The sequence below is a fragment of the Juglans regia genome, chromosome 14 (genome assembly GCF_001411555.2).
Source record: "Juglans regia cultivar Chandler chromosome 14, Walnut 2.0, whole genome shotgun sequence".
Lineage (NCBI taxonomy): Eukaryota > Viridiplantae > Streptophyta > Magnoliopsida > Fagales > Juglandaceae > Juglans > Juglans regia.
The window spans coordinates 2,666,389-2,690,846 of NC_049914.1; the positions used below are offsets into that span (position 1 = coordinate 2,666,389).

Here is a 24,458-nt window from a genome sequence, read left to right on the forward strand (position 1 = left end):
AAGTGATTTAACGTCATATCCATCACTCTCGTCAATGAAACATCGACATAGACTCAAAATATCCATTCCCACCAAATTGTGCAGTCTTCTATTTTTGTAACATTGGCATAACATCTACTATTGCATAAAAAAATTGTAATTTAAATTGCCTTGGTTTACTTATTCCCTAAACTTGCATGGATTTAAGATTTGTTTTAACTTTGTACCTGTTTCACTTGGTACCTTTATGAACAGATTCTAATTACTTTGTATCTTTACTTTCTCATTCTATCTAATTTGTCCAATTTATGCATCCACATATTTCTCACCCCCTTAGTAAATTTGAATGAATGCCTATCAATATTAATATTTATCTTTCTATCCATTACATGTAATAATCATATTTCTCAATCTATTTTCTGCTTTAATTTGCTTTTACAAGAAAGCTTTATATTTAGGAACTTTCCTATTCTTCCAATTGGGCAAACGTGCATTGCATGATGATCCCTTACTAGTAACTAAAATAAGAAATTTGATCATTACATAAAAAGAAAAAGAAAAAAGAATCTTGAAATTTTATTAGAGATTTTGCAATCACTCTCTTCTTTTTCTTTATTTTTTTAAAAATAATTCCTACTTTTTTTAGCTTGCTATATTGGCAAATAGCTCAAAACGCAATGCAATTCTAGGACGGGGCCCCCTGTCCTGCTCCCACCCCTGCATGGGTAAGGGGGGAAGTTTGGCCCCCGGGCACCAGCTCTACCCCACAGTTGCGTGCGGGCATTCACCCTCGTCTGCAGACAAAGGCTCCGTCTCAACTAGGCGGATGCCAAACAGAGCGCCGCCCAACCCTATCAAGGATCTTAGATTTTTGTAATTCAGCATTGAGGATTACATGTATTTGCACCTTATAATAAAAGAAATATTTACACCCCAATAGAAAAGTTTAAGCTAAAGGAGGAAGACAAATGAGGGAGAGGCACATATCCTCCTTCACTATACTAGAGGCCACAACTCTTGTAGGATTTGAGATAGTAAACTCAAAGCCAAGACTCAACTCGACCGTCGGTAATAGTACCTGCAAAATCATAAGAATTAACTTGCCACATATGGGAAGAGAGAGAGAGAGAGAGAGAGAAGGGGACTTAACATACACAAAAAAATTTATGCCATATGCGGAAGCATATTTTCGTAGAAGACGTTCCACTGTGTACCAATCTGAGCGATCTGATCCATCTTGATACCCAATCCGTGGCATGTGGATTGAAGCTTTTGAAATAAAAAAGGATGTTTCGAAAATGAGAAATGAACAAAGGATTTGAATTCTTAGTAGTCTATGAAACTGTTCGATAGAAGTAAATATTGAAACAATAAACTATAACTAACTTGAAGCATTCAATCTAAATATTAATCCAATATCAACTCTTCATTTAATAGCATGTTCTTGAAGACATCTCCCTATCTTCTTGGCTAATGAGAGAGCATGCTTGCATATAATAAGATTTTGAGAATTCTGAGAAAAAGTTTTTTGGTGTGTACCAAGTGCTAGGGTTTTGGGTTTTAAGGGTTAGGGTTTAGGGTTTAGGGTTTATGATTTTAGGGTTTAGTGGTTAGGGTTAGGGTTTTGGGTTTAGAGGTTTAGGATTTAGAATTTAGGATTTAGGATTTAGGATTTAGGTTTAGGTTTAGGGTTTAGGATTTTGGGATTTACTATTTAGGATTTAGGATTTCGAATTTAGGGTTTTAGGTTTAGGGTTAAGGGTTTAAGTGTTAGCGGTTTAGGGTTTGTGGTTGGGGTTTGGGATTTAGTGTTTAGGGTTTACAATTTAGGATTTACGATTTACACGTGGTGTGTGTTTTTGCTTCCCTTGTACTCATAAAAGTACAACTTGTTCTCAACTAGATGTTTTGAGATTTAGGGGTTAGGGGTTTGATTTAGGATTTAGGGGTTTAAGGTTTCTGGTTAGTTTTGAGTTTAGAGTTTAGGATGTGCTTTTTTGGCTTTTGTAAAATTGATAGGATTGGCCTAAACAATAGGATAAACATCAGGGTTTTTTTTTTTTGGTAAAGTAGTGTTGATTGTGGATTTTGTTAAGGGTTTGCTAAGGATTAGATAAAATACTTTTTTGTTGTGTTCATTGGAGCCACCCCATCACAGGGTAGATTTGGCCACAGTTGAGGGTCACATGAAAATCATCCAAATATATTGTCTCACTAACCAGTGTTGTTGGGTGGCTACAAACTAGAGCCACCCGGGGTGTGGTTGGGGTGGGCCTATATCCTAATCTGCCTTTTTTAAAAAAAAAAAAATAATTCATTTTGAGGTAGCTTTATTATTAATTGATATTTTAGGCTTACTCGGTAATGTTACATGAGGCTGACACGTTGATGTGTAAGCTCTTTGTATTAAAAGAGTTTGTACTCCTAGTGTGTCTTATTTCTTTTCAATTTCTGCCAATAAAAGACATTTGAGAACAATTACTAGAATAAAAAAACACCCTAACATGGTGGAGCTGACCCAAACACTTTCTCAATGCTACAGGAAAAAAACACCCCAAAATACTTTTTACATACTATAGTAACAAAACACCTGAACACTTCTTAAAAACAAATCCCAAGTTCTACATTAAGTCATAGAGGTGATCTTGCACCCCCCAAGCGGAGGGTTCCCCTATCCCGCCGCCGCGCCCTTGTTGGGGTAGGGTGGGATGTTTGGGCCCCTGAGCTCCAACCCCGCCCCCCGTGGGCGAGTCCCCCCATCTAGCTGTCGTGGGCAGATTGACCCCCTGGTCTGTTTACCCACCCCCTCAAACATAGCACCACCGTCCACTCACGACCGCCGAAAAAGCCAAAACCTACCTGGTGAACCACCAACCAACAGGCAACCAATGAACTACCATGTTACAAACCAGAGAGATACTAGCTAGGGGCGACGAAGAGAGGGAGAGAGACCACAAAGCCAACACCATAAAACACTAAAACAGAGAGACAGAGAGAGGAAAGAGAGAGGCACGAGGAACGGAAGGGTTGGGGGATTTTATAAGAAAATCCTATATCAAAACGATATCATTTTACTAAAGAAAATAATTTTTTTAAATATATATATATATATATGCAGACGAATAAGGCCCAATGTTGGCGGGCCTGGGCCTAGCCAGAGCCCCATTCCCGCCTAGGTTCTCAAGTGCAGATGGAGGCCTGTACCCCGTCATATAACGACTGGGGGCACTTGGCCACCCAAGTAGGCGTTGGCCAGTGAGGGTAGGAAGATGGGCAGCAAGATCCCCACCACTAAGCCTATTGAGCCAACTTAATGCATGGAGACCTTACCAAAGTTTTGAGCTGCTGAGAATGATGCCTTTGATAAGCAGCATTCCAAGTTAGAAAGAGAGATCTTGCTGCGAGGGACTTTACGCCTAGAATTGTAAGATTGTACAACAGACAAAGCTACCCATTGCGGAGGACAATCATCCGTATTCTCCTCATTGCAATCCTCTGCATAGCAACAAATGGGTTAGAATTAAATAACACTTACTTTAAAAAAAACTAAAAGTTTAAGGAGACGTTTGGATTTGAAGATGACTTGAGATCACTTGAGATGAGCTGAGATGAGTTGAGATGGATTGTGAATAGTAATGAGATGAGTTGTGAATAGTAATGAGATTTGTGAGTTAAAGTTGCTGAATAGTAATGAATAGTAGTGAGATGAGTTGAGATGAGCTGAGATGACTTGCGAATCCAAACTACTCCTAAGTAAGGATATTACCCACAAAGTACCCATGGTAAACAATGGAGATTATTTTCATTAAAAAACAACAGAACTTTGGTTCATCCAAAACAATTTCTTTTTTATAGGTTGGTTCATCCAAAAATTACTGTCAATGCAAATTTTATCAATCTTACTAACCAAAAGAAAAATAAAACTCATTAGATTAGTTGTTAATATCAGTTAAAAGCCAGAACATAGTCGATTATCCTATATGGGTTGCCCTCGGGGGATCGAGAGAGTTCTTTCTATGTCGTCAAGCTCTTCAACCAAAACCCTACTAAGTCCAATCTTGGTTGGCGCCCTTTCACTCTCTGCCCTTTCACTCTTCATGCAAGTGCTCAAGAAAGAAAACGTTCTACATGTAACTGATGGAGAGGCCATTGGCGAATAGCTGCAATTGATGGCATAGCCCAAGTATACAAGTTGAAGTACACAGGTAGTAAACATTAGTAACACCTAACTAGGATTCATTTCGAATTCCAAGGATGGTATCCGCACATGTTAACAGGCCAACTGATACTGCATGGTCTCCCATGATAATCTCAAATCTCTTATTAGATGGACTATACGAAGGTTACATATTCTTATATGGAGACATTATATAAATATTATCTATTTTTTATATGCTTCGTCATAATGTCATCAATTACGAACTGGAAACATGCTATTTGGGCTTCTCTATTTCTTTCAAGAGTAAAAGCATTTAAAATTTTCTCATCAGTGGGAACAAGCTTTTGGCAATGAAACATGAGGTTGGCCAGGGTGTCCTTCCTCAAGGAGCTTGTAAATAGTTGAGGATGATGCCATCAGTGGAGCTTACTACCTTCAAGGATTAATTTAAGAATTCATCTAGATGGAATTCTTAAGTTGAGATACTTGAGAACAAGATGATTTGAAATGACCTTGACCAAAAACCTATATTCGAAGCATTGTTACCACAATTTTCTACTGACATATATAGGTACCAGGACTTGTTACTTGGTCCGAACAAGTAATAATGTCCTGTTAGACCTCTGAGTAGAACACAGTTGTGAAATTCCTGTAATCAATACCTGAAGAACTTACAAGATGTGCTTGTGTGTGTTCTTAAACAGTCCAAACAGATTTGGGAATAAAAAATCAAATGCAGGGAAGAGAGCAGACAGAAGCTGACCATTAATTCTTATAAGATGCAGATCACCAAGATGTAGGTCCCCAAATTCAGAAGCCCGTTGATATGCATCAGGGATACTTGCAGAAAGTTTGGTCAGTGCATCGAACATTCCTCCATGGCCCCAGTTTCCAGAGTCATCAACACAACTGCAATGTTAGTGTCATCAGCTAAAAGATTAAAAAAATTAAATAAACCTTAGTAAAGGATCTTCAAATTGCCAAAAGAGGGTATAAGACATAGGAGAAACAATATGAACTGGCAATGCCCTTGTTATACCAATGAGAAGGTAACATGAAGGGACTTCCAGAACAATGAACCTACCTGAAGATAATAGTAGGCTCGGATGGACAAACTCTTGATGGATGGGTACAATCTCCATAAACAAAATGAAGGAAACCTGATTCTGACATCATATCACCATTCACAGGGCCGATAGGGTCTTTTACACTCAATGAGTGGTATCCAAGGGCTTCCCAATTACGCAACTTCTTCTCCTCAACCTCTTTCCTTGCAGCCTCAAGTTTTAGAGACTTTTCCTCATGGGCCTCCCTTCTACTTCGAAACTCTGGGATTGGGTTACTACCTGATTGTGGTGCCTCCTTGAATTTCTCAACCCAGGAAAGATATGAAGCCTCATCAAGACCAGGATCTAAACTTAAAGAGGTGGAACTTCCCCCAACAAGAGTCTCAGATTCACTTAATGGATCTAATGGATTGACCTCAAATTTCCTATAATCCTTGCCTGTAATCTTTTCATATCGCTTTGCAAGTACCTTCTCAACAATAACATTCAGTTCAGACACTTGCAACTCACCTGAATTCACAGTGCTAATGTCGGTAGGATCAAACATATGTAACCCAAATATGATAGACCGCAAATCACCAGTTTCAACTCCTGCCCTGTTTTTACCCTCTGAGTCCATAACATCATCCCCTACAACTTTATGGCTAAGCTGCAACTTCCTCTCTGCTCTCCGCATAATGACCTACATAAACAAAAATGTCACCAACAGACCATATATTGATGTCTTCAACATTACAGCCTGATACATAAAATCCCACCTCCTCCACAGTATGCCTGCTAACTAGATTTATAGACAAAACATGATTCATTTGACCAATCCTGTGTGCCCTCTGCAAAGCCTGCTTATCCACTTGAGGGTTCCAATCTTGCTCGTAGAATATAACCTATAGTGTGGGTTGAAATAAACCAAATGTTTTTACAACATAAATATATCATAAGAAAACACAGTTGTGCTCTAAAGCAACTTCAAGGAAGATCAAGATCTAGGTAGGCTTCTACATTACACTAGTAAGTTCCTTAACCATAACATACTTTCAAACTCCAGCAATATCATGTCTGATATTCATTCACACCTAGAGCAGGCACAACCTGCATTAGGGCCTTTTGAACTTGGGGTGTAACCTCACCTTCAAATTTCTGTTAATATAATCTCTAAAATAATTAATCAGTTATTTATCACTACATTCTCATTGGTCAGAGGCAAGCAACTGAAATTCATAAGCCTCCAAAGGAAATGCTAAAGACAATGAACTTGTAATTAATACCTTATTCTGCTATTTGCATTTTACCTTCTCAAGCAGTTTTTTTTTTTTTTTTTGACAAGTGATGCTCGTCTTTTGAAGTCAATTTCGAAGTCAATTTCACACGGGGGTAAGACAAAGAAAAAATTATTGAAACACTCTTCTTTCCACATAATCATATTGATTTCTTAAACATTGTTGAGCTGATTAAGACTATGCAGTGTTTCTTCCTTGTACGTTATTCTAGTCCATTAGTGCAAATCCATTTCCTAACTTACATCCAATAAGATACTCCGATTGGCAAGAATCACCACTACTGAGCTTTACCATTATGAGATATATTCAAAATTATGTCGTCACTAGAACCAGCCACATCATCACAGCCTTCATGTTCTGATGTATTTTCCATGCCATCCCCACAAAATTAACTTCAGCCTCCACTTATAAAAAAAATTGACTTCAACCTCCAATGCAAGGCTCACCAAGCTACTAGCAAATTCATCTCTATTAATGCATCTGAAAGATGCCATCTAGTCATTTTTTATTGATCCACTGAACCATCTTCCCAACAAATGGACAACTTCACATTATTACAGCCTGGCTAGTACCTTTAGTAAACTTTCCATTACTTTTTTCGTGGTGGCTACATCTGTTCTTAAAAATGGTGGTTATTCACCTATTGATGAAAGAAGTCCTTCCTCATCTCATAATTTCTTCACCCTATGAAATTGGATAGCCTACTACTGAGAGTGAGTTTCTCTACGAGTAAAATAACATCTAACAGTAATGTGTCCAATCCATTCATTGTAGTCATTCCCCTACGAGCTTGAGTTCATTTAATCAGAAGGAAGTGAAAAGCTATACATATAACTCATTTTGTGTCAATGCATATAAATCTTATTTCTCAGCACAAACCTTCATTTATTACTAGAAACTGGGCTTCCATGTAGCTTCAAGAACTAATTTTCTTTACAATTGAACATTGTCCATGCATGCATTACAAGTATAGACTTAAAATGATTGGAATTTAGCAACAGCTAGAACGATCTAATATACCTGGTGTTGGATATAGATATATAGATAGATATAGATATATGTATGTATATATGTGATGTATGTATGTATGTATGTATATCATTTCCCTTGTAAACCACAAAAACATATTAACTGGATCATAATGATGAATCACCAAGCTACAAGTCTAAAGTTCCAGCTTCCAATTTAAACAATGACAAGTGCACAGTTGGTTGAGTTTGATAAAGCTCACAGTATCAGCAGCCACAAGATTCAGGCCAACTCCCCCAGCTCTGGTAGAGATCATAAAAACAAATGAACCATTTTGGTCAGATTCAGAATTCAAGCTCCCTTTAACCGATTGCCCACTGAAACTTCTTATTGCAGAGAAGCGCTCCTCAGCTCGAACTGATCCATCAAGACGTTCGTAGGAATATTTTCTTAACTCCAGAAAATCCTGCATTGTATATGGAACACATTTTAAAATAAACTGCAAACAAACAAATTAGTGGTATTCAAATAATAGTTTTTTTTTTTTTTAAATACATAATTTAGTGGAAGAGATTATTTTATCTTTTGGTAAAAGACAAGAACCTGTAAAATGTCAAGTGTATGTGTCATCTGAGCAAAGAGAAGGACACGGTGTCCACAATCATGTAGCTTGTGGAGTAGTTGGTCCAAAATCGTTAGTTTACTGCTGGCCTGATCAGGAAATCACAAATGAATAGAAATTCCAACAGCAGGAAACATCATCAGAGCACAAAAGGCAGATTTAAACTTGAACCCAGACATCAAGCCCAGAGTTTTTCCATTTTGAGCCACAATAACACAACTAACGAGCTTTTGTCCCCCTATTTTTAATTTTAATGATTCAGAAGTAATAGAGTTCTGAAACCACACAACTTGCTTGACATCTGACATAATTATCCATGACTGAATCAAATTAACAACTATCAAAAAATAATCCCTCTAAAAAAATTAACATAACAAGGTAATGCACCTGAACCAGGTGTTCCCCTTCTTCAAAGGGTTCAGGCTCAATACCAGGAAAGAGGTAAGGATGGCTGCATGCTTTTCTTAGCTGCATTACCTGTATAAAGTGGCAATCAAATGGTCAAAGACCTTGTAAGCTTTACAGTGGTACATATCCACATCCATACAAGCAAAAACACATACTCATATAAGTGAAAACAACAAGATTAATTGCATAAAAGAAGAGAAATGAATAAAGAATTAACAAATCATTAAGTTTTTTTTTATGATGGGGGAACCGAACAAATCATTTAAAGTTGAAAAGCAGTAAATCAAGAACTACAACATTAAAGACAAACAGTACTATGTTAGTACTTAAATACACTTTGAGAACTTCAAAAGTAACATCATTTTTTCAGATTTTCAAGATCTCTATGCAATTCACCAACAGTATAGAATTCTACCATGAAGTCATATTCTATGCTTCATCATGCCAGAACAAATTGAAAGAGAGACATATATCAAAGCAGATAATATAAAAGATGACTTTATGTCTCCCAAAGCGGCAAGCTGCTGAAGAACCGTCCTAGGTCAATTGTACTGTCTTGCCATTCTAACATTTTCCTGTATCTCATACCAATTATGATGTTACTTTTCACCTCCATGCTAAAGCGGCCAAATTGATATTGATTGATATGGCCCCTAAATCAAGAATAGAATGACCCAAATGGACCATCCCCCCCCCCTCCCAAAATGGACGATCAGCCCAGAAATTAACTAAAACAAAAAATACAAATAACAAAAAAAACAAATTTACAATAATAAAAATAATATACTACTAAGTTACTACTTGCAACCAACTACAGAAGTACTAACTACAAAGTAATAAATTAATAATCATAACTAAGCTATTACAATAATACAAATTAAGAGAAAACAATTACAAAATTAGAAACATATAAGGGACATTGTAGCAGCATTACAAATAAGTGAATCACTGAATACAACTATACAAATAAGTGAGTTGTTTGACATTTGGGATGGTCATGAGTAGAAAAGACATGTAATTTGTGCTGCCTGCTGTGAGACTATTAGATCATAAAACCTGAAACATTAACAATTTAGTAGCAAAATAAATTAGAATTATAAACAAGAAACAAAAATTAAAATTACAAACTAAAATCTGACTAACCAAGATGAGAATAGATCATTTGGTCGGTTGGTCCATCCGCCATTTTTTTAGTCCAATCTCTAGTTTAGATTAACTCCTCTTGTTAGGATTTTAATACTAGACTCTTCTTGCATTGTTCTTCTAAGTGGACCTTTAATTGTGATGTATCATGTTTCCTATAGTGACATTCATAGACTTTACCACAGTGGTTACACTTCGCTCGGAGGTTATTGGTCTAGTTTGGTAAATGAGACCAAACTATGGAAACTGGTTTCTTGATTTGTGTGGGCTTGGGGGCAGGGCAAGGTTCCATCTCCGTAGGGTTAGTGTGTAGAGTTAGGTGTTAGGGTAGGGGTAGGGGTAGGAGAGATATCACTAAAATCTAATGGAGTGGACATTCTCCAAACAGTCAAAAATCTTAAATGAAAACATGTCACTAACATCAACACCACAGATTCACAATAACACCACAGATTCACATCAACACCACAGATTCACAGCCACTAACATCAATTGTATACAGCAATTAATATAAAATACAATTTTCAAATCAATTTTAACTTAGGGTTTCCTAAATTAATTTAGGGATCCACTTAAAATGCAAAATTGATGTAGGAAAAATTTAGGGTTAATTTAGGGTTTCCCTAAATTAATTTAAGTAAACCCTAAATTAATTAGGGGTTTCAATCCCAATCCGAAACCTTAAAAGTCACAAAATCACACAAAAAAATAGCACAAACATCAAAACACATGCACAAATCGATTCTCCACAACACACAATTCACAATGACACAATCACATCCTCCAACTCCATTTAATCTCATCCTTCCTCCAATCTCCATAACTCAACAAAAAAAAAAAATTAATTTAATTTCGATTTAAAACTTACCTTGGGCCTTTGGCAACGGAGATGCAGACAAACGATGACGGAGTAGACAAGGATGAGAGAGAGAGAGAGAGAGATTCAGGGTTTCAAGAGTTTCAGAGGACAGAGAGAGAAGGGGTCGCAGGGGGGGACAACGACAGAGTAGACAAGGATGAGAGACTGGTATGGGGTGGGTTGTTTTAAAAAAAACCCGCCTCCACTGGGGGGCCAGATGCTGACTTGGCCACCCGCCCCCCGCATCTGCCGGCACAAATCCCTACCCCGCCCATGCGGGGTGCGGAGCCCCGCTGCTCACCCCTACCTAATTGTATGTTAACATCAGTTTTTGGATGGTCCAACAAGGACTCAACAATTTCCAGTGCACTCTTTCTTTAATTGACAAGCTTCAGCCAGTGGACTAGGTCCATTAGGCTCAATGAGTAATCTTTTTGTAGCTCTTTTTCTTTCTTCACTTCCAAGGAATGAAAAACTGTGAACCACATGAATAGGTTTAGGTGAGCAAAAGCACCAATTATGGGAAGGCCAATGGCAAAGGGATCATGCAAACCACAAGCCTAACATAATTTTCAGATTGTCACGTAATAATTCCCGAGCTTAAGCCAGCTAGAGTTTCAGTCCTATATTTAGGGGAGAATCGATCAAGTAATCCATCAGTCCCCACATTAGGTTTCAAAAAATCCTATGAGGAAGCACAATACATCTGTAGCCCTAGTATCACGATTTACGCAAATCTCTCACACCAGACAAATACAATCACTACATATGAATAATATAATTTTTGGTCAACCTAAAGCATATAATAAGCAAAATAATTCTTCCATGTGGATATCTAGAATTTCAGGAACGAAGAAATTGCAGTTCTGCAAAGTGCATATGGAATCACAAGGAAGAAACGTGCTAAGGGAAAAAGTTTGATAAATTTCCATACAATATTCTGTAAGGATTGATGATTTGAAGTTCCTGAAGATAAAGCAAGCAGTTTAGGAAGCTCCTTTCTCAATATTGACACGTAAACATTCTTTTGCAGGCTGACCAGGGGCACCATTCTGTTTGGATAAGGTACCTTAGAAACCTAAAAAGTAAGGAAGCCTACAAATCTTTGCTGAAGTTGCTAGTGAAGTAAAGCAGGGCAGAAAACATACACAGTTATCTCAGTGAGAAGGGGCAGCTCTAGATTTCCACACTCAATAAGCCTCGATTTTGTTCGTCGAAGCATGAAGGCTCCCAATATACATTTTAAACTTCTAAATTGCTCCTTGAGTTCAGCTGCACCATGACCTGTTCAAGAATAATAAAATTCTTGTCTTAATCATATAGAAGAAAATTTCCCAAAACCATCTTGACCAGAACAATTACACAAATAAGTCCTGACCCTGAACTGTAAACTTCTCTTGATTGAGAAACTTGGTTTATGACTGGAGGAGGAAAAAAGATAGTACTAATCATTACTTTTTTTTCTCAATTTTGAGGAACAAAGTAGTAAAAACTAGGTACTAAAGAAAGGTGAAAACTTGATGTTACAGGTTTAGACACTCGATCACTGTTCCAAAACCTAAACTGGGTGAAAAGTTATCCCATCAAGATCTTTAGCAACTTAGATGGTATTACATTTCTGAAAAGCAGCAAGCCCACCGATACAAGTTCTTTTCATTGATAGTTTCTTGGACACTTTTACACATGAATTATTTTTTCCATCTTTTCATGTATGTTTTTACGATAATTGCATCAACAGCCATTTGGCTTTGCTAACCAACCTTTCAACTGATTACATGGTTATTTACATATGGGTAAGAATTTGAAAAAAATGTATATCATACTTAATTACAGCAGAAGTAATCACTCAAACTTGTCACAAAGCATTGTTATGGAAGAGCCAAAATAACTGAACAACTTTCTGTTGGCAGGCTTTCATCCAAGGAAAAGAAAAAAGTGAGAAGAAAAACTGATGTCAGATAGACGATAACCTGATGAAGGATCTCCAGGTTCCTTGAAGGTGGAAAGAAATTGATCTAGTGTCCCAAAGACTGAAGGCATACAAAAATGCATCAAAGCCCAAAGTTCGGAGAGATTGTTTTGGATAGGTGTGCCAGTCATCAGCAACCGTCTTGGCATAAGAAAGCGCTCTTTGAGGAGCTTATAGAGAACCTGCTGAGGTTTAAGCATTTAAGTGTCTGAAATAAGAATACAAAAAACTCTTTTAAATTAAAAAATGCTCTTAATCTGCTTAGAACCAAGACAAATGGCCACCTAATATAGTTCCATATTTAGAGGCTTTTTAGAAAAAAGTCAGCCTGTCTTTTTAGTCGTGGTCTCAAATTTTTCATTTTGCAAGAAATTGTAAATATATAAGCACTATGTGCTTCTTTCACCAGCAAACCCCCAATGCAAGATTTAACATGAATATATGAGTGACATTTCAAGGTATCTTAAACATACACTGGAAGGGTTTTTGAGTCTTTGAGCTTCATCAATTACAGCATACTGCCATGGTATTTGAGAAAGAAAATCTTGATCCATCAAGGCAATTTCATATGTTGTTAACAGTATGTCAAAAGGCAATGGCACGCCCTGTCAATGTATTCAACTTGAAAAAAAAATCAACAAATACATACAACTTGCAGAAAAAAGCTAATATTTCAAATGAAAGCCTGACCAGAGAAAATTCTAGGTGCTATGAATTACAAATGTCATATGACAATAAAAAATTAATAATATAACATGCATCACCTGATACTAGTCGTTGAAGCCATATAAACTTACATTGCATGCCGAAAACTGTGCTCTTACATGCTCACAGATTGTCCTGCGCAAACCTCGGCGATGTTCTTTATCACCAACATACTGAAGAACTTTTAGGTTTGGAGCAAATTTAACCATCTCTGACACCCAACCATCTGTCACGCTCAGAGGACACATTATGACTGCAAGTAATTGAATGTAAATAAGGAAGCCAAAAAATATCTCTGTCCAAACTCCAAACTAATGCCAAAAATGAACACTCCATGATTTTCAGAACACAAAAAATTCTTAACTTACAAAATGGCCCAGGAGACCTCTCATGAACCTTCAAATAGCTCAATAAAGAGATAGCTTGCAATGTCTTGCCTAGTCCCATCTGCCAATAACTCAATTAAATACAGAGCACACCGATTAAAATCATGCACTGATTTATGCACTTTATATGCATTACTATCGTTCTGCCTCTCTCTGCTCAGTTAATTAAGGTTGAAGATTTGAAGGTTGTTAAAAACTAAGCACAAAGCCATTAGGCTTCTCATGGGTGAACATACTGGAGCTAAGTTGCATCGAAGAGAATATTGCAAAACAAATTTTAACATGCATCAGCAGGCCAAGCTGTTCAGAACGAAAATCAACTTGATATTATGACGTCTTTGTAAGTCTTGAAAAAAAAATCAAAATAGAAAAAAAAAATAACATGTTCTGTTATAAGGCTTTTTGCATGAAGAGAACAAGTAACAAGGATCAAATCCGTAAGACCTCTTAACGAGTTAAAGAAATTAGAACTTCCTCTACATTCTAAATGCTTTTTTCTCATAATTACTTCTAGAAGCCAGATTTAGCAGGCAAAACGTTACCATATGGAAGATAAAACTACTAGACAGATTCAGAGTCACTGTAGAAGTCATACCTCATCTCCTGCAAATTCAACGAGAGAAATACAAGCATTAAGATGTCAATTCCCAGTAAAACGGCATACAAATGAAAATGAATTGCACCGATGCAAGTTCAATGAACTCTGTTTGGTTGCTGAGAAAGTCACGGTTCAAAACTGACCCCTTAATTATTCACTTTCTCATGTTTTCTCCTCAACCAAACATAGCGATCGGAAAATCTGGGCTAAAATCATACCGAGAACAACGTTGACCCCGAGAGTGTATCGCCGTATGAGCCACGACACTCCTTCAACTTGGTAGGGTTTCAGCGTGGCCGTAACGCCAAAGTCCGCGACATCCACTGGAGCGTCGACGGCGCGTGCGTCGAACGCCAATATAATTTCCGCAGCGGCTTTGAGCCTCTGCTCGTACTTCATCTCTTTCCGTCCGAACGATTAACGGTGCAGAAGTAGAACACAGGTTTTGTCTTTTAAATTATAGCTTGGGAGGGAAGTAAGAGAGAGTGTGAGCCTTTTCCTTGACGCGAATGTCCTTCCCGGAGTTCTGAATTTATCCAATATGCCACCCCGTAATATTACACGTGGCTCGTAAATGATGTGTTCTGGCCGATGAAATGTACGATGCGATTGTGTTTGAATAGTGAAATATTTTTAACAAAAAATCTATTCAATCTCTTACTATTCACACAACCTCCACAATCTACATTATTTTTAATTTTTATTATTTTTTTTATTAAATATTTATTATATGAATAATGAATAAAAAATTTGAAATAATTTAAAAAGAATAAACTAAAAAAAAATTTTAAAAAAAATATTAAAAATTTAAAAAAGTGTGGAGTGTGGAGTGTGGTGGAGGTTGTGTAGCAAAGCTCTATTTTTAAATATTATGTGAATAATAATAAAAAATAAAAATAATTAGTATAAAATATTAAATAATAGTAAAAAATAATAATTAATAATTAAATATTCTGATAATACTTAAAATAATCTCAGTACTTAAATTAGGCTTAAAACACTTCTCGTTTACTTGCATAAACTGTCGATACTTTGAAATTTATTCTCTCAAATTTGTGAATTATAATTTAATATATAAGATTTAAATTTTAAAATTTATTTTTAAAATTAAATTATTTATTTTTTAAGTTATATTATATTATATCTGTTAATAAGATATAGTGTAAAAACTTTTGAATCTAATTATTCATATTTAAATAAAATTTTATTCTAATCAATATAGAGAGTATATCCAGTAGGCTAGTACAGTAATTATATGACATAATTAGAGCTAAAAGATAAATTTTAAAATTTAAATCTTATAAATTAATTCTTACAAATGATATTCATCACCTTAGACTAAAATAAAATAACTCATATTTTAAATTATAAAAAAGAGAATAAAATACACCTTAGACTACAAAATGTTCTAACAGGTATTCTAATCATGATCAATGTGACGCATTATTTGCACTGTGGTCTCTTCTGACTATTGTTATTATTAATTCAAACATTTGGAATCATAAACTACTTATTAGTTTGTTTAATAATGGACTACCACGAATGAATCCACCATATGCACCATCCAACCAAACACAAATCATGATCAACAACATGATGGGTTAAAATAGAGTCATCGTGTTACGAGACAAATTAAACACTGCTGATCAAGTAGTACTTCAAATCGGGAATTACCAAACTCTCGCTGAGTTGAGGATGAGCTAATTAGCAGATAATTCCTTTGTAAAAACAATATAGCAAATGCTTCTTAATTCTCTTCTCTCTTTTTTTTTTTTTTTTTTTTTTTTTTTTTTTTAAATGTAGAAGTAGCTAGCTAGCGAAGGTTGGTGCATATGCCACGTGGCAGAATATGTATATATATATATATCATGCTACGTACACCGCTAATTTGGATCAATCTATCAATCATTGTTAATTTCTTTGCTAATTTAACGTCCCCATTAGTTAATTAATACTTTCAATTAATTTCACCTCCGGTCCTAATCTATAATATATAATTAATAGTCCAAATTGTAACTTTGATTATTCCTTAATGCAGGCTTAATTTCTTGGATGGCTGGGGCAAATGATATGCTCGAGTACCATCTTCTCAAACTGCATGGAACTGATCGTGAACAAGAAACTTAGAAAATGAGAAGAACAAGCCTAGCTGTACGTATGTACGTAGTAGTAGTGATAAATATCTAATTAATTTGCAAGTGGAGCTTTTATATATTCGATGTTTTAATGTAGGGCACAAGTGGAGTGGGTTCATGATGTGTGTGTACTACTCTTTTCCAGAAGATCAAAAAACAACAAAAAGAACGAAATCTCAGGCACTATGTCTGCCACGTTCAATATGCAAACTTCTACATGCATGCATGTCTAATTCCATGATTTATACATATACATGAAGAGCGCCACCATAGACATTGAAAATGCACAAATCATGCACGCACGCGTTCAGCCAAGGATGACAAGATATAAGTATTTTGAAGCCAATGCCCGAGACAAAATATATGCATATATAAATACAATCACACACACCAGATGTATCATTGCCATCTTCACGTACGTACGTGCAATATTAATACCGCTAGCTAGCTAGCTTCTTAATTAATTACCAGTAGTACTGCTGAAAACAAAAGGTTCACTCACTTCCAAATATATAGACTTTGCCCAAATATATATGTTAGCCGAACGTCACGATCAGTATAATGGTTTTGATCATAGCTGCTGCTTTGATCAGTCTGATCTGCTCGTGATCGTTTTTCTGATCTACTGATCATCAAACGAAGTAGTATATACTATAAACTGATCTTCATGATCTACGGAAAGAGTACTACTACGTACAGAAATCGATCGACTGTGACCTTTTTTATTCATGTGTGGCCTCTTTGGATCGAACAAGACTTTTGTAATTGATCAATTAATACGGTAGTCTTTGCAAATACTTTTCAATCTCTCCACGACTTAACAATTCATAACTTGGAATGTCTTCTGTAGAACTTCTTCATGAATGAACACACGTAGTACGCCTGCTTTCTTGAATTTTAAAAATATTAGTAAATTAGTTTATGATTCTTTGATTGAGTACTACGAATGAACCCACCAACGTCCAACCAAATGCAAATCGAGTCAAAATAGACTCATAAATATGAGATAAAAAATCATAGCATAGTGAAGTTCAAATGGGAATTAACTACCCCCAAAATGGAGCTTTGATTTGAGTTGAGGATGAGCTAAGCAGATTCCTCTATAAACGGCCCTATGTGTGTGTGTACGTATATGCTTGATCTTGTCTTTACTCGGACAGTATCGTACCAATATCCCTCTTCGGATCAATCTCATAATCATTGTTTTCTTCACTAACCCCCATATATATATTTTAATTGTTTTAATTAATATTTCATTCCACTTCCCTAATCTAATACTTTAATAATTAGGTGCACCTTTGAGATCAGCTGCCATCCTCTCTTTTTTCGTAACTAGCGAAAAGTTTCCAACGACGACGTCACAAATGCATTTTTTATTTTAAAATTTATTAATTATTATTATAATTAGTATCAATTAACCCAACTTATATATATGATATATATTTAACAAGAAATGATATTTACAGTCATGAATTATATAAGCGTCGCACAATTTCTTTGAAAAAAATGAATAAATATAAGATCTATATAAAAAATAAAAATAAAAACTAATTTTTTAAGAGTAGAATCTACTATTTTTAAAACGATTGCATAACATTTTCACATTCTACGACGATACGTAATATTACTCATATTTTGTTATTGTTATAGTTGGATGGAAACAAATGTCAGTTTATGAAAGAATTCAGGTCGAGATCATATGCTCCTCATGTCAAACTAGAACGGTACACAAAATTGTAAAGTAAAATAACAAAGTGGTGTATCTTGTGCAAGTGGAGGATTTATTAATGATTTCAGAGTACTGTTTTTTTTTTTTTAATGTCGATCGACTCAAATGGGTTCATGCTCTTGCCCTGACATTAAACAACAAGTTAAAAAGATGGAAATCTCAAAAATTATGTCTGCCACATTGAAAATGCAAAATATGTCTTCCATGAATTTTATGCATGTGCCCCCACCAGACACAGTACTGTACCAGCACAAACGTCGACCATGCATGCAACAGCACAAGGATAGCAAATAAATATTTTGAAGCCAATAATTACCGAGCCAATTGCATGTCACACCAGCATTCCCTTCGATATAAGATAAAACAAATATCCCGGGACTCGTGACACCTTCGTATGTGTGTATATATATGCCTCAGTGCCTAGTTACCACCGCTCAAAACAAAACCTCATTGATCACTTCCAAATATTCATTGCCCAAAGATGCTAGCCAAACCCCACCATTTTATTCCAACGTGCTTCTCTTCGCCAACAAAGTTGCCGGCGGTGGTGCACCGAATGCCATCACAAGTCAAAATAGCACCTCCACACGCCATATCCATTCCCACATCAAATAAAACCCATGCTCCAAGCCCTTCAATCCTAGATCATGCTGCTGATGACTCCGTGGCCGCATATTGGGACTACCAATTCCTATTTGTGTCACAGCGCTCTGAGACAACCAAACCGATCACTCTTTGCGTTGTGGACGGTGCAATACCCCATGACTTTCCCTCCGGTACGTACTACTTGACCGGACCAGGGCTGTTCACCGATGACCATGGCTCAACAGTTCACCCACTAGATGGTCATGGCTACCTTAGGGCTTTCACTTTTGATGGGGTATGCAGAGAGGTTAAATTCATGGCTAGGTATGTTAGAACTCAAGCTCAAGCGGAGGAGCATGATCCTGCAACTGACACGTGGCGTTTCACCCATCGAGGACCATTTTCAGTGCTGAAAGGGGGGCGGAAGGTTGGGAATACGAAGGTGATGAAGAACGTGGCTAATACAAGTGTGCTGAGGTGGGGAGGGAGGCTATTGTGTTTGTGGGAAGGTGGAGAGCCATATGAGATTGAATCAGAGACGTTGGATACAATTGGGAGGCTCGATGTGATTGATGGTTGTGATTCGCCGCCGGATAGTGGGAAGAATAGCGGTGGTATATGGGATGTAGCTGCCGGCCTTTTGAAGCCAATTTTGTATGGTACGTATATGAAAAAGAATCATGATTTAATTGCATATATATGGAGTAGAGCTAAGGCCACTGCTGGTTGCATGCATTTTGTTAAAATGACACCCAATCAATAAATTCTTGTTGAAAATCAACATAATATTTACGTCATCAATCAACTATAATAAAATTGAAAGAAAGAAAAATATTGTCTGGGGAAAGTTTATCCATGCATGCATGAGTCAGCATTAATATATGATTTGTAATATGATCTATTGGTGGTCAGAAGGGGTACTACAATTAGGAAGGGAACAAAACACGGCCTGTTGTTATCAAGATAGACGAAATATATATTAAATTAGAAATAATTTGTACAAACTTCAAATAAATAAGTTTCAACAAATCTTTGTAAAAAAATAGATCTCGATCATCTTAAAAAAAAAAAAATTATTATTTATTTATGAGATCTATTATTTTACAAAAGACTTATATATGACTTACCTATTTAGAATTTATATCTAACATTATTCATATTAAATTACCATTTCGTTGGTATTAATATAGTAAACAAAATGTTTATATATTGAATGACGTGGAAAATTGCTCCTCGTGTTGAATTTATATTGGCTGGGGGGTACTAGACCTCTATGTAATTTTTCAACAACTTCTTTTTGCAGTATATATGATATTTTATTTCTTTATTAATAAAAAAAAAATTATTTTAACCACAAAAAGTAAACATATAAATTAATGTGATTAAAGTTACTTTATCGTAGAATAAATTTAACATATCATATAAAGCTATATAAATTTATGAATTTATTTTTATATAATCTCTTTGTAACTGTATTATTTCTCTTAATAAAACTGGGTACAATATTTAAAAATAATAAAAATAATATAACTGGCAAGCTCGTATTGAAATGTCTTATCCATTTTTTCCCCCTAATTATATTGGAGTGAACTTCCACAGGAGTGTTTAAAATGCCACCAAAGCGACTGTTGTCTCATTACAAGGTCGATGCTCGCATGAACAGACTCCTTACGGCGTCATGCAATGCAGAGGACATGCTACTTCCGCGCAGTTCCTTCTCATTTTACGGTAAACAAGTACTATATATATAAATAAGGCGTATTAAGTACTTAACTTTTTAACAAATCACAACAGACGTATAATTTCTCTTCAAATAATTAATTATCTTTTGCAGAATTTGATTCAAATTTCAAGTTGCTGATGAAGCAAGAGTTCAATATCCCTGATCACTTGATGATCCATGATTGGGCCTTCACGGAAACTCATTATATACTATTTGCCAATCGCATCAAGCTTGATCTTGCAGGTAATGTACAGTACTGTACCCAAAGAGATGCAGGAAAAGCATGTCACCAACTTGATAACATCATTAGTACTTGACGAATTAAGTACTCTAGCTTATAAATTACAACATTTGAGTTGTTTGCCATGAAGGATATAAATCACGTTTGAGTACCACTCCATTTCATTGGCCAATTGGTTATAGCAAAAGTCATTGTGTTTGTAAATAACTAGTTCATGTTTTTCGTTGTTCTGTTTTGAACTATCGAGAAGTGACAGGACACTAATTTCAGGTCTGTTGGAACATGTTCGAAAGGTTTTCACCCCCCAACTATATGACAAATAGATTCTTCGCCTAGCTAGAAAGCAAAGATTACACCTTGATTGAAAATGGTAAAATAAAATTAAAAAAAGTTAGGATTATAACGATTTATTATATGTTGCTGAAAGTCATAAAAATATTACCAAGTTATACGGCTACAACAACAATGAGATTGAATTGTATGATTCGAAGTTCAGGTTCAATGGCAGCAGTGTGTGGGATATCTCCAATGATATCAGCGTTATCGGTGAATCCTAGTAAGCCCACAACTCCCATATATTTACTTCCTCGATTTCCAGATAAATGTGGTAGAAGTCGAGATTGGAGAGTGCCTGTTGAAGCTCCTTCACAGTTTTGGTTGCTACATGTTGGCAATGCTTTTGAGGTTAAGGATGTCAATGGGGATTCAGAGATCCAAATACTGGCTGCCACTTGCTCTTACCAGTGGTTCAACTTTCAGAAACTATTTGGTACGTACGTTTTTTTTTTTTTCCTGCAATTGTTTTTTTTTTTTTTTGCTGGTTAATGGAAATTTTTTTAGGGCGATAATGTGATATTAATACTAGGTTCGACTAAAGTCTCTAACCAAAGTAAATTTGAATTATTATAACCATAACCACAAAGAATTGGCTTCAAATATTGTAATACTAAATGGGAATAAAATTATATATAAGCATAACACAAACGAGAGTTAGGGCATGGGCGAAAGTTATCGGGGAGTTTATGATCTCAGAATTTGGTGCCTCTGCATTGTTCAGTTTTAACTTTGGAGCAGGTTAATGCTGGCTACTGCCATGAGCCATAAAGCTATGCTACACATCTTTTGACAGAAAATATTTTAACCTACTCATTTTACAGGATATAATTGGCAAAATGGTAAGCTAGACCCTTCTGCTATGAACGTCGACGGAGGTGAAAATGAGCCGATGGCACGTCTTGTTCAGGTTCTCTATCATCATTTATTAAGTATTTAGTACTTCCTGAAAAATTCATGCAAGTAGTAATAAATATTGTAAGGCTTACTTAATGTGCCTCTCTCCTGATTGAGACCCTCAAATTCAAAGACACGAAGGATCCTCTTGAAATGGATCGATGGTATAAAGTATGAGGTACACCCTGTAAGATCCATCTGGGGAAGGTGGGCAGTTGTATTTCATTTCAACCATTGAAATTCTCAACAATCATCTTCCCCGCACCTTTTTTTATCCTTTTTTAACCTATAAAAAAAAAAAGTATGAGGTACTTTAGCCATTTCATCTGTCAACAAGACGTAAAATGATCAAAATATCCATCATTTTATACTAAATCAATACTCTTCATCTCACTGATTCTATTCCTAAATTCAGAGGAAATCTTTTTCCATTTGGGTGTGTTCACTGCTCATATATATACATCAATGCTTATACGTACCAGTTAGCCAGCACATTCTATAAAACGCTTATAAAAATGGCAAACGCGGTAGCCAAGCATAATCAACATAAAAAGCGTATGAAATTTCCAATCAATAAAACGAGTCGACCTAATTCATGTATACATGCAGGTATTCATTCAACTAGATACCAATGGGAACATAAAAAGATGTAGTGTGGAGCCTTTGAATCAGAGGAAAGACTCGTCAGATTTTCCTGTTATTAACCCAGCCTTTTCTGGGAGCAGGAACAAGTACATTTATGCAGCATCTTCTTCTGGGTCTCGCACAACATTGCCGCACTTTCCCTTTGATACCGTGGTGAGGCTGAACCTGTGCAGCAAATCTACACATACATGGTCTGTCGGTAATCGGAGATTCATTGGTGAGCCTATTTTTGTCCCTAAAGGAGATGAAGAAGACGATGGATACCTTCTTGTGGTTGAGGTGAGCAATCATGTCTTGATCACAGTATGCAACAAAACCAAATCATCTTTTCTCTCATTTGCAGCGCCTGCTTCTCCAGTTGAGGTTGCCTGATAAACATGTGATAATATTGCATGATTAAAGTACTCAAATTCCTTCAGAATTTTAGAACAATTAACAATTTTTCATCTTATTAGAGCATCAATTTTAAGAAGTCAACTTCTTATCCAAATTTGAGAATTTAAGTGGGAGATCGATGAATAAACATATGAACCGGATCTTACAACATTTATATATTAAGCATTTAATACTGTTTGAAAAACTCACGCTAATAGTATAATAAATATTGTGGGGGTTCACTTCATATGTTATTTATCTCCCACTAAACTTTCAGGGCCTAGATAGTGAATATACGTTTATATAACATGGTTAAGTGATTAACCTTGGATGTCTAGAAGATGAAAACATGAGACATGTTCATCTATGAAACAGAATCAATTGGTCATGGATGACATTTACTTACATTATGGGTTTATTTTGATCATCAGCTGTATGCTAATGTCTTTCTCTCTCCTTTTTCCCCTCCTCCATCTTGCAGTATGCCGTTTCAGTACAAAGGTGCTATCTTGTAATTCTCGATCCTAAGAGGATTGGGGAAGACAATGCACTCGTAGCAAGACTTGAAGTCCCCAAACACCTGAATTTCCCTCTCGGTTTTCATGGTTTTTGGGCTGCTGACAATTAATTAGTTTTTGATATTATTAAGATTCTGGGATCTCTGTCTATATTTTTGGATTCTTGTAATGTTAAGTTGCTTCTTTTTGCTAGCCCGAATTCAATATCAACTAGCTCAGAGAAAATAATATTTTCCATTCGTTGAATTTTACCTGGAGGTAATGATGGAGATCAAAGCCATGAGAATTATTTCTCACTATCCAGACAGGACAAACTTCTTCTTCTCTCTTTTTTCTAAATAAATGAGAATGATATCTCTGAAAATGTATTGATTCGTGATTGTTCTTACTTATGGCAGAGAAAAAGTGTAATGCCATATAAAATTTACTATAGATCAAGTAAAAATGAAAAGCATACGAAATGTGTAAGAGAAAGACAGACTAAGAATTTTGATTTGCTGCATTTGCACAACCATTCACCAGAGGTAAAAGCTGAAGAAAAAACCGAAGGCAATTGGTTCGAAATGACTCGTTGTTTGTCCCCAAAAGCCATGCTGCCTCTTCAAGATTTCATTAGTGGTGCCTATTCAACTATTACAAACACATCAGTACTCCATAATGAATAAGTATATGTATATCCCTTACAAAAGTCTTTTTCGCATACTTTTTATAATTTAGAGATAAATATATCTAGGTGGATATGACATTAAATATTGGAGGATTCACGTGTTATATCCATTTATCTCTTGATGTATTAATATAACGCTACTCTAAAATCTTTGAATAAGTCTACAATGCCCAATTTGAATAAATCTTTGAAATTTTCTCTAATAAAAAATTACAATGCCATATATACATGCATGAATCGTGCTACACCTACCGAGGATGTAGTCCTAGAGATTATCCTGATAAAGCTATTTGATTTTTTTTTTTCATACATTTTTTTATATTCTTAAATATTTTAAAAAAGTCACAACATCATTAAAAAAAATACTTCATTAATCATTAAGTAAAAAAAAATTGAATCGTGATCCACCGTCAGTAGCATTCATCATGACACATAGCGTTATTCATACACACATACACAAGTGTTTTTA

The 24,458-nt window shown here is 35.8% G+C and overlaps 2 protein-coding genes and 1 non-coding gene across 7 annotated transcripts; 2 read left to right on the top strand and 1 right to left on the bottom strand.

Moving 5' to 3' along the window:
• Window positions 1–863: 863 nt before the first annotated feature.
• LOC109016166 (probable helicase CHR10) lies at window positions 864–14,646 on the bottom strand. 5 transcript variants are annotated; one of them, XM_018998619.2, is made up of 17 exons: window positions 14,360–14,646; window positions 14,139–14,146; window positions 13,526–13,604; window positions 13,250–13,410; window positions 12,926–13,057; window positions 12,454–12,634; window positions 11,632–11,767; window positions 11,418–11,535; window positions 8,461–8,550; window positions 8,055–8,162; window positions 7,714–7,917; window positions 5,964–6,089; window positions 5,223–5,887; window positions 4,902–5,047; window positions 3,310–3,474; window positions 1,134–1,248; window positions 864–1,057 (listed from the first exon to the last, which is right to left on the bottom strand). In XM_018998619.2, the coding sequence occupies exons 1-17, from the start codon at window positions 14,538–14,540 to the stop codon at window positions 1,033–1,035; spliced, it is 2,640 nt and encodes an 879-aa protein (XP_018854164.1). In that variant the 5' UTR covers window positions 14,541–14,646; the 3' UTR covers window positions 864–1,032. The 5 variants fall into 5 exon arrangements, with proteins under 5 accessions (XP_018854164.1, XP_018854157.1, XP_018854189.1 ...); XM_018998612.2 differs by having other exon boundaries at window positions 12,454–12,637; XM_018998644.2 differs by having other exon boundaries at window positions 12,454–12,637; window positions 14,086–14,146; window positions 14,360–14,401.
• A 3,776-nt stretch (window positions 14,647–18,422) lies between these two features.
• On the top strand, window positions 18,423–23,686 carry LOC109016217 (carotenoid cleavage dioxygenase 7, chloroplastic). Its single transcript, XM_018998657.2, has 7 exons — window positions 18,423–19,249; window positions 20,190–20,318; window positions 20,425–20,556; window positions 21,051–21,323; window positions 21,712–21,797; window positions 22,394–22,708; window positions 23,286–23,686. Exons 1-7 carry the CDS (start codon window positions 18,487–18,489, stop codon window positions 23,430–23,432), a joined length of 1,845 nt encoding a protein of 614 aa, XP_018854202.1. The 5' UTR covers window positions 18,423–18,486; the 3' UTR covers window positions 23,433–23,686.
• On the top strand, window positions 21,955–22,051 carry LOC118344599. Its single transcript, XR_004798379.1, has one exon. It is a non-coding gene; the product is annotated as a small nucleolar RNA snoR135 (small nucleolar RNA).
• Window positions 23,687–24,458: the final 772 nt, after the last annotated feature.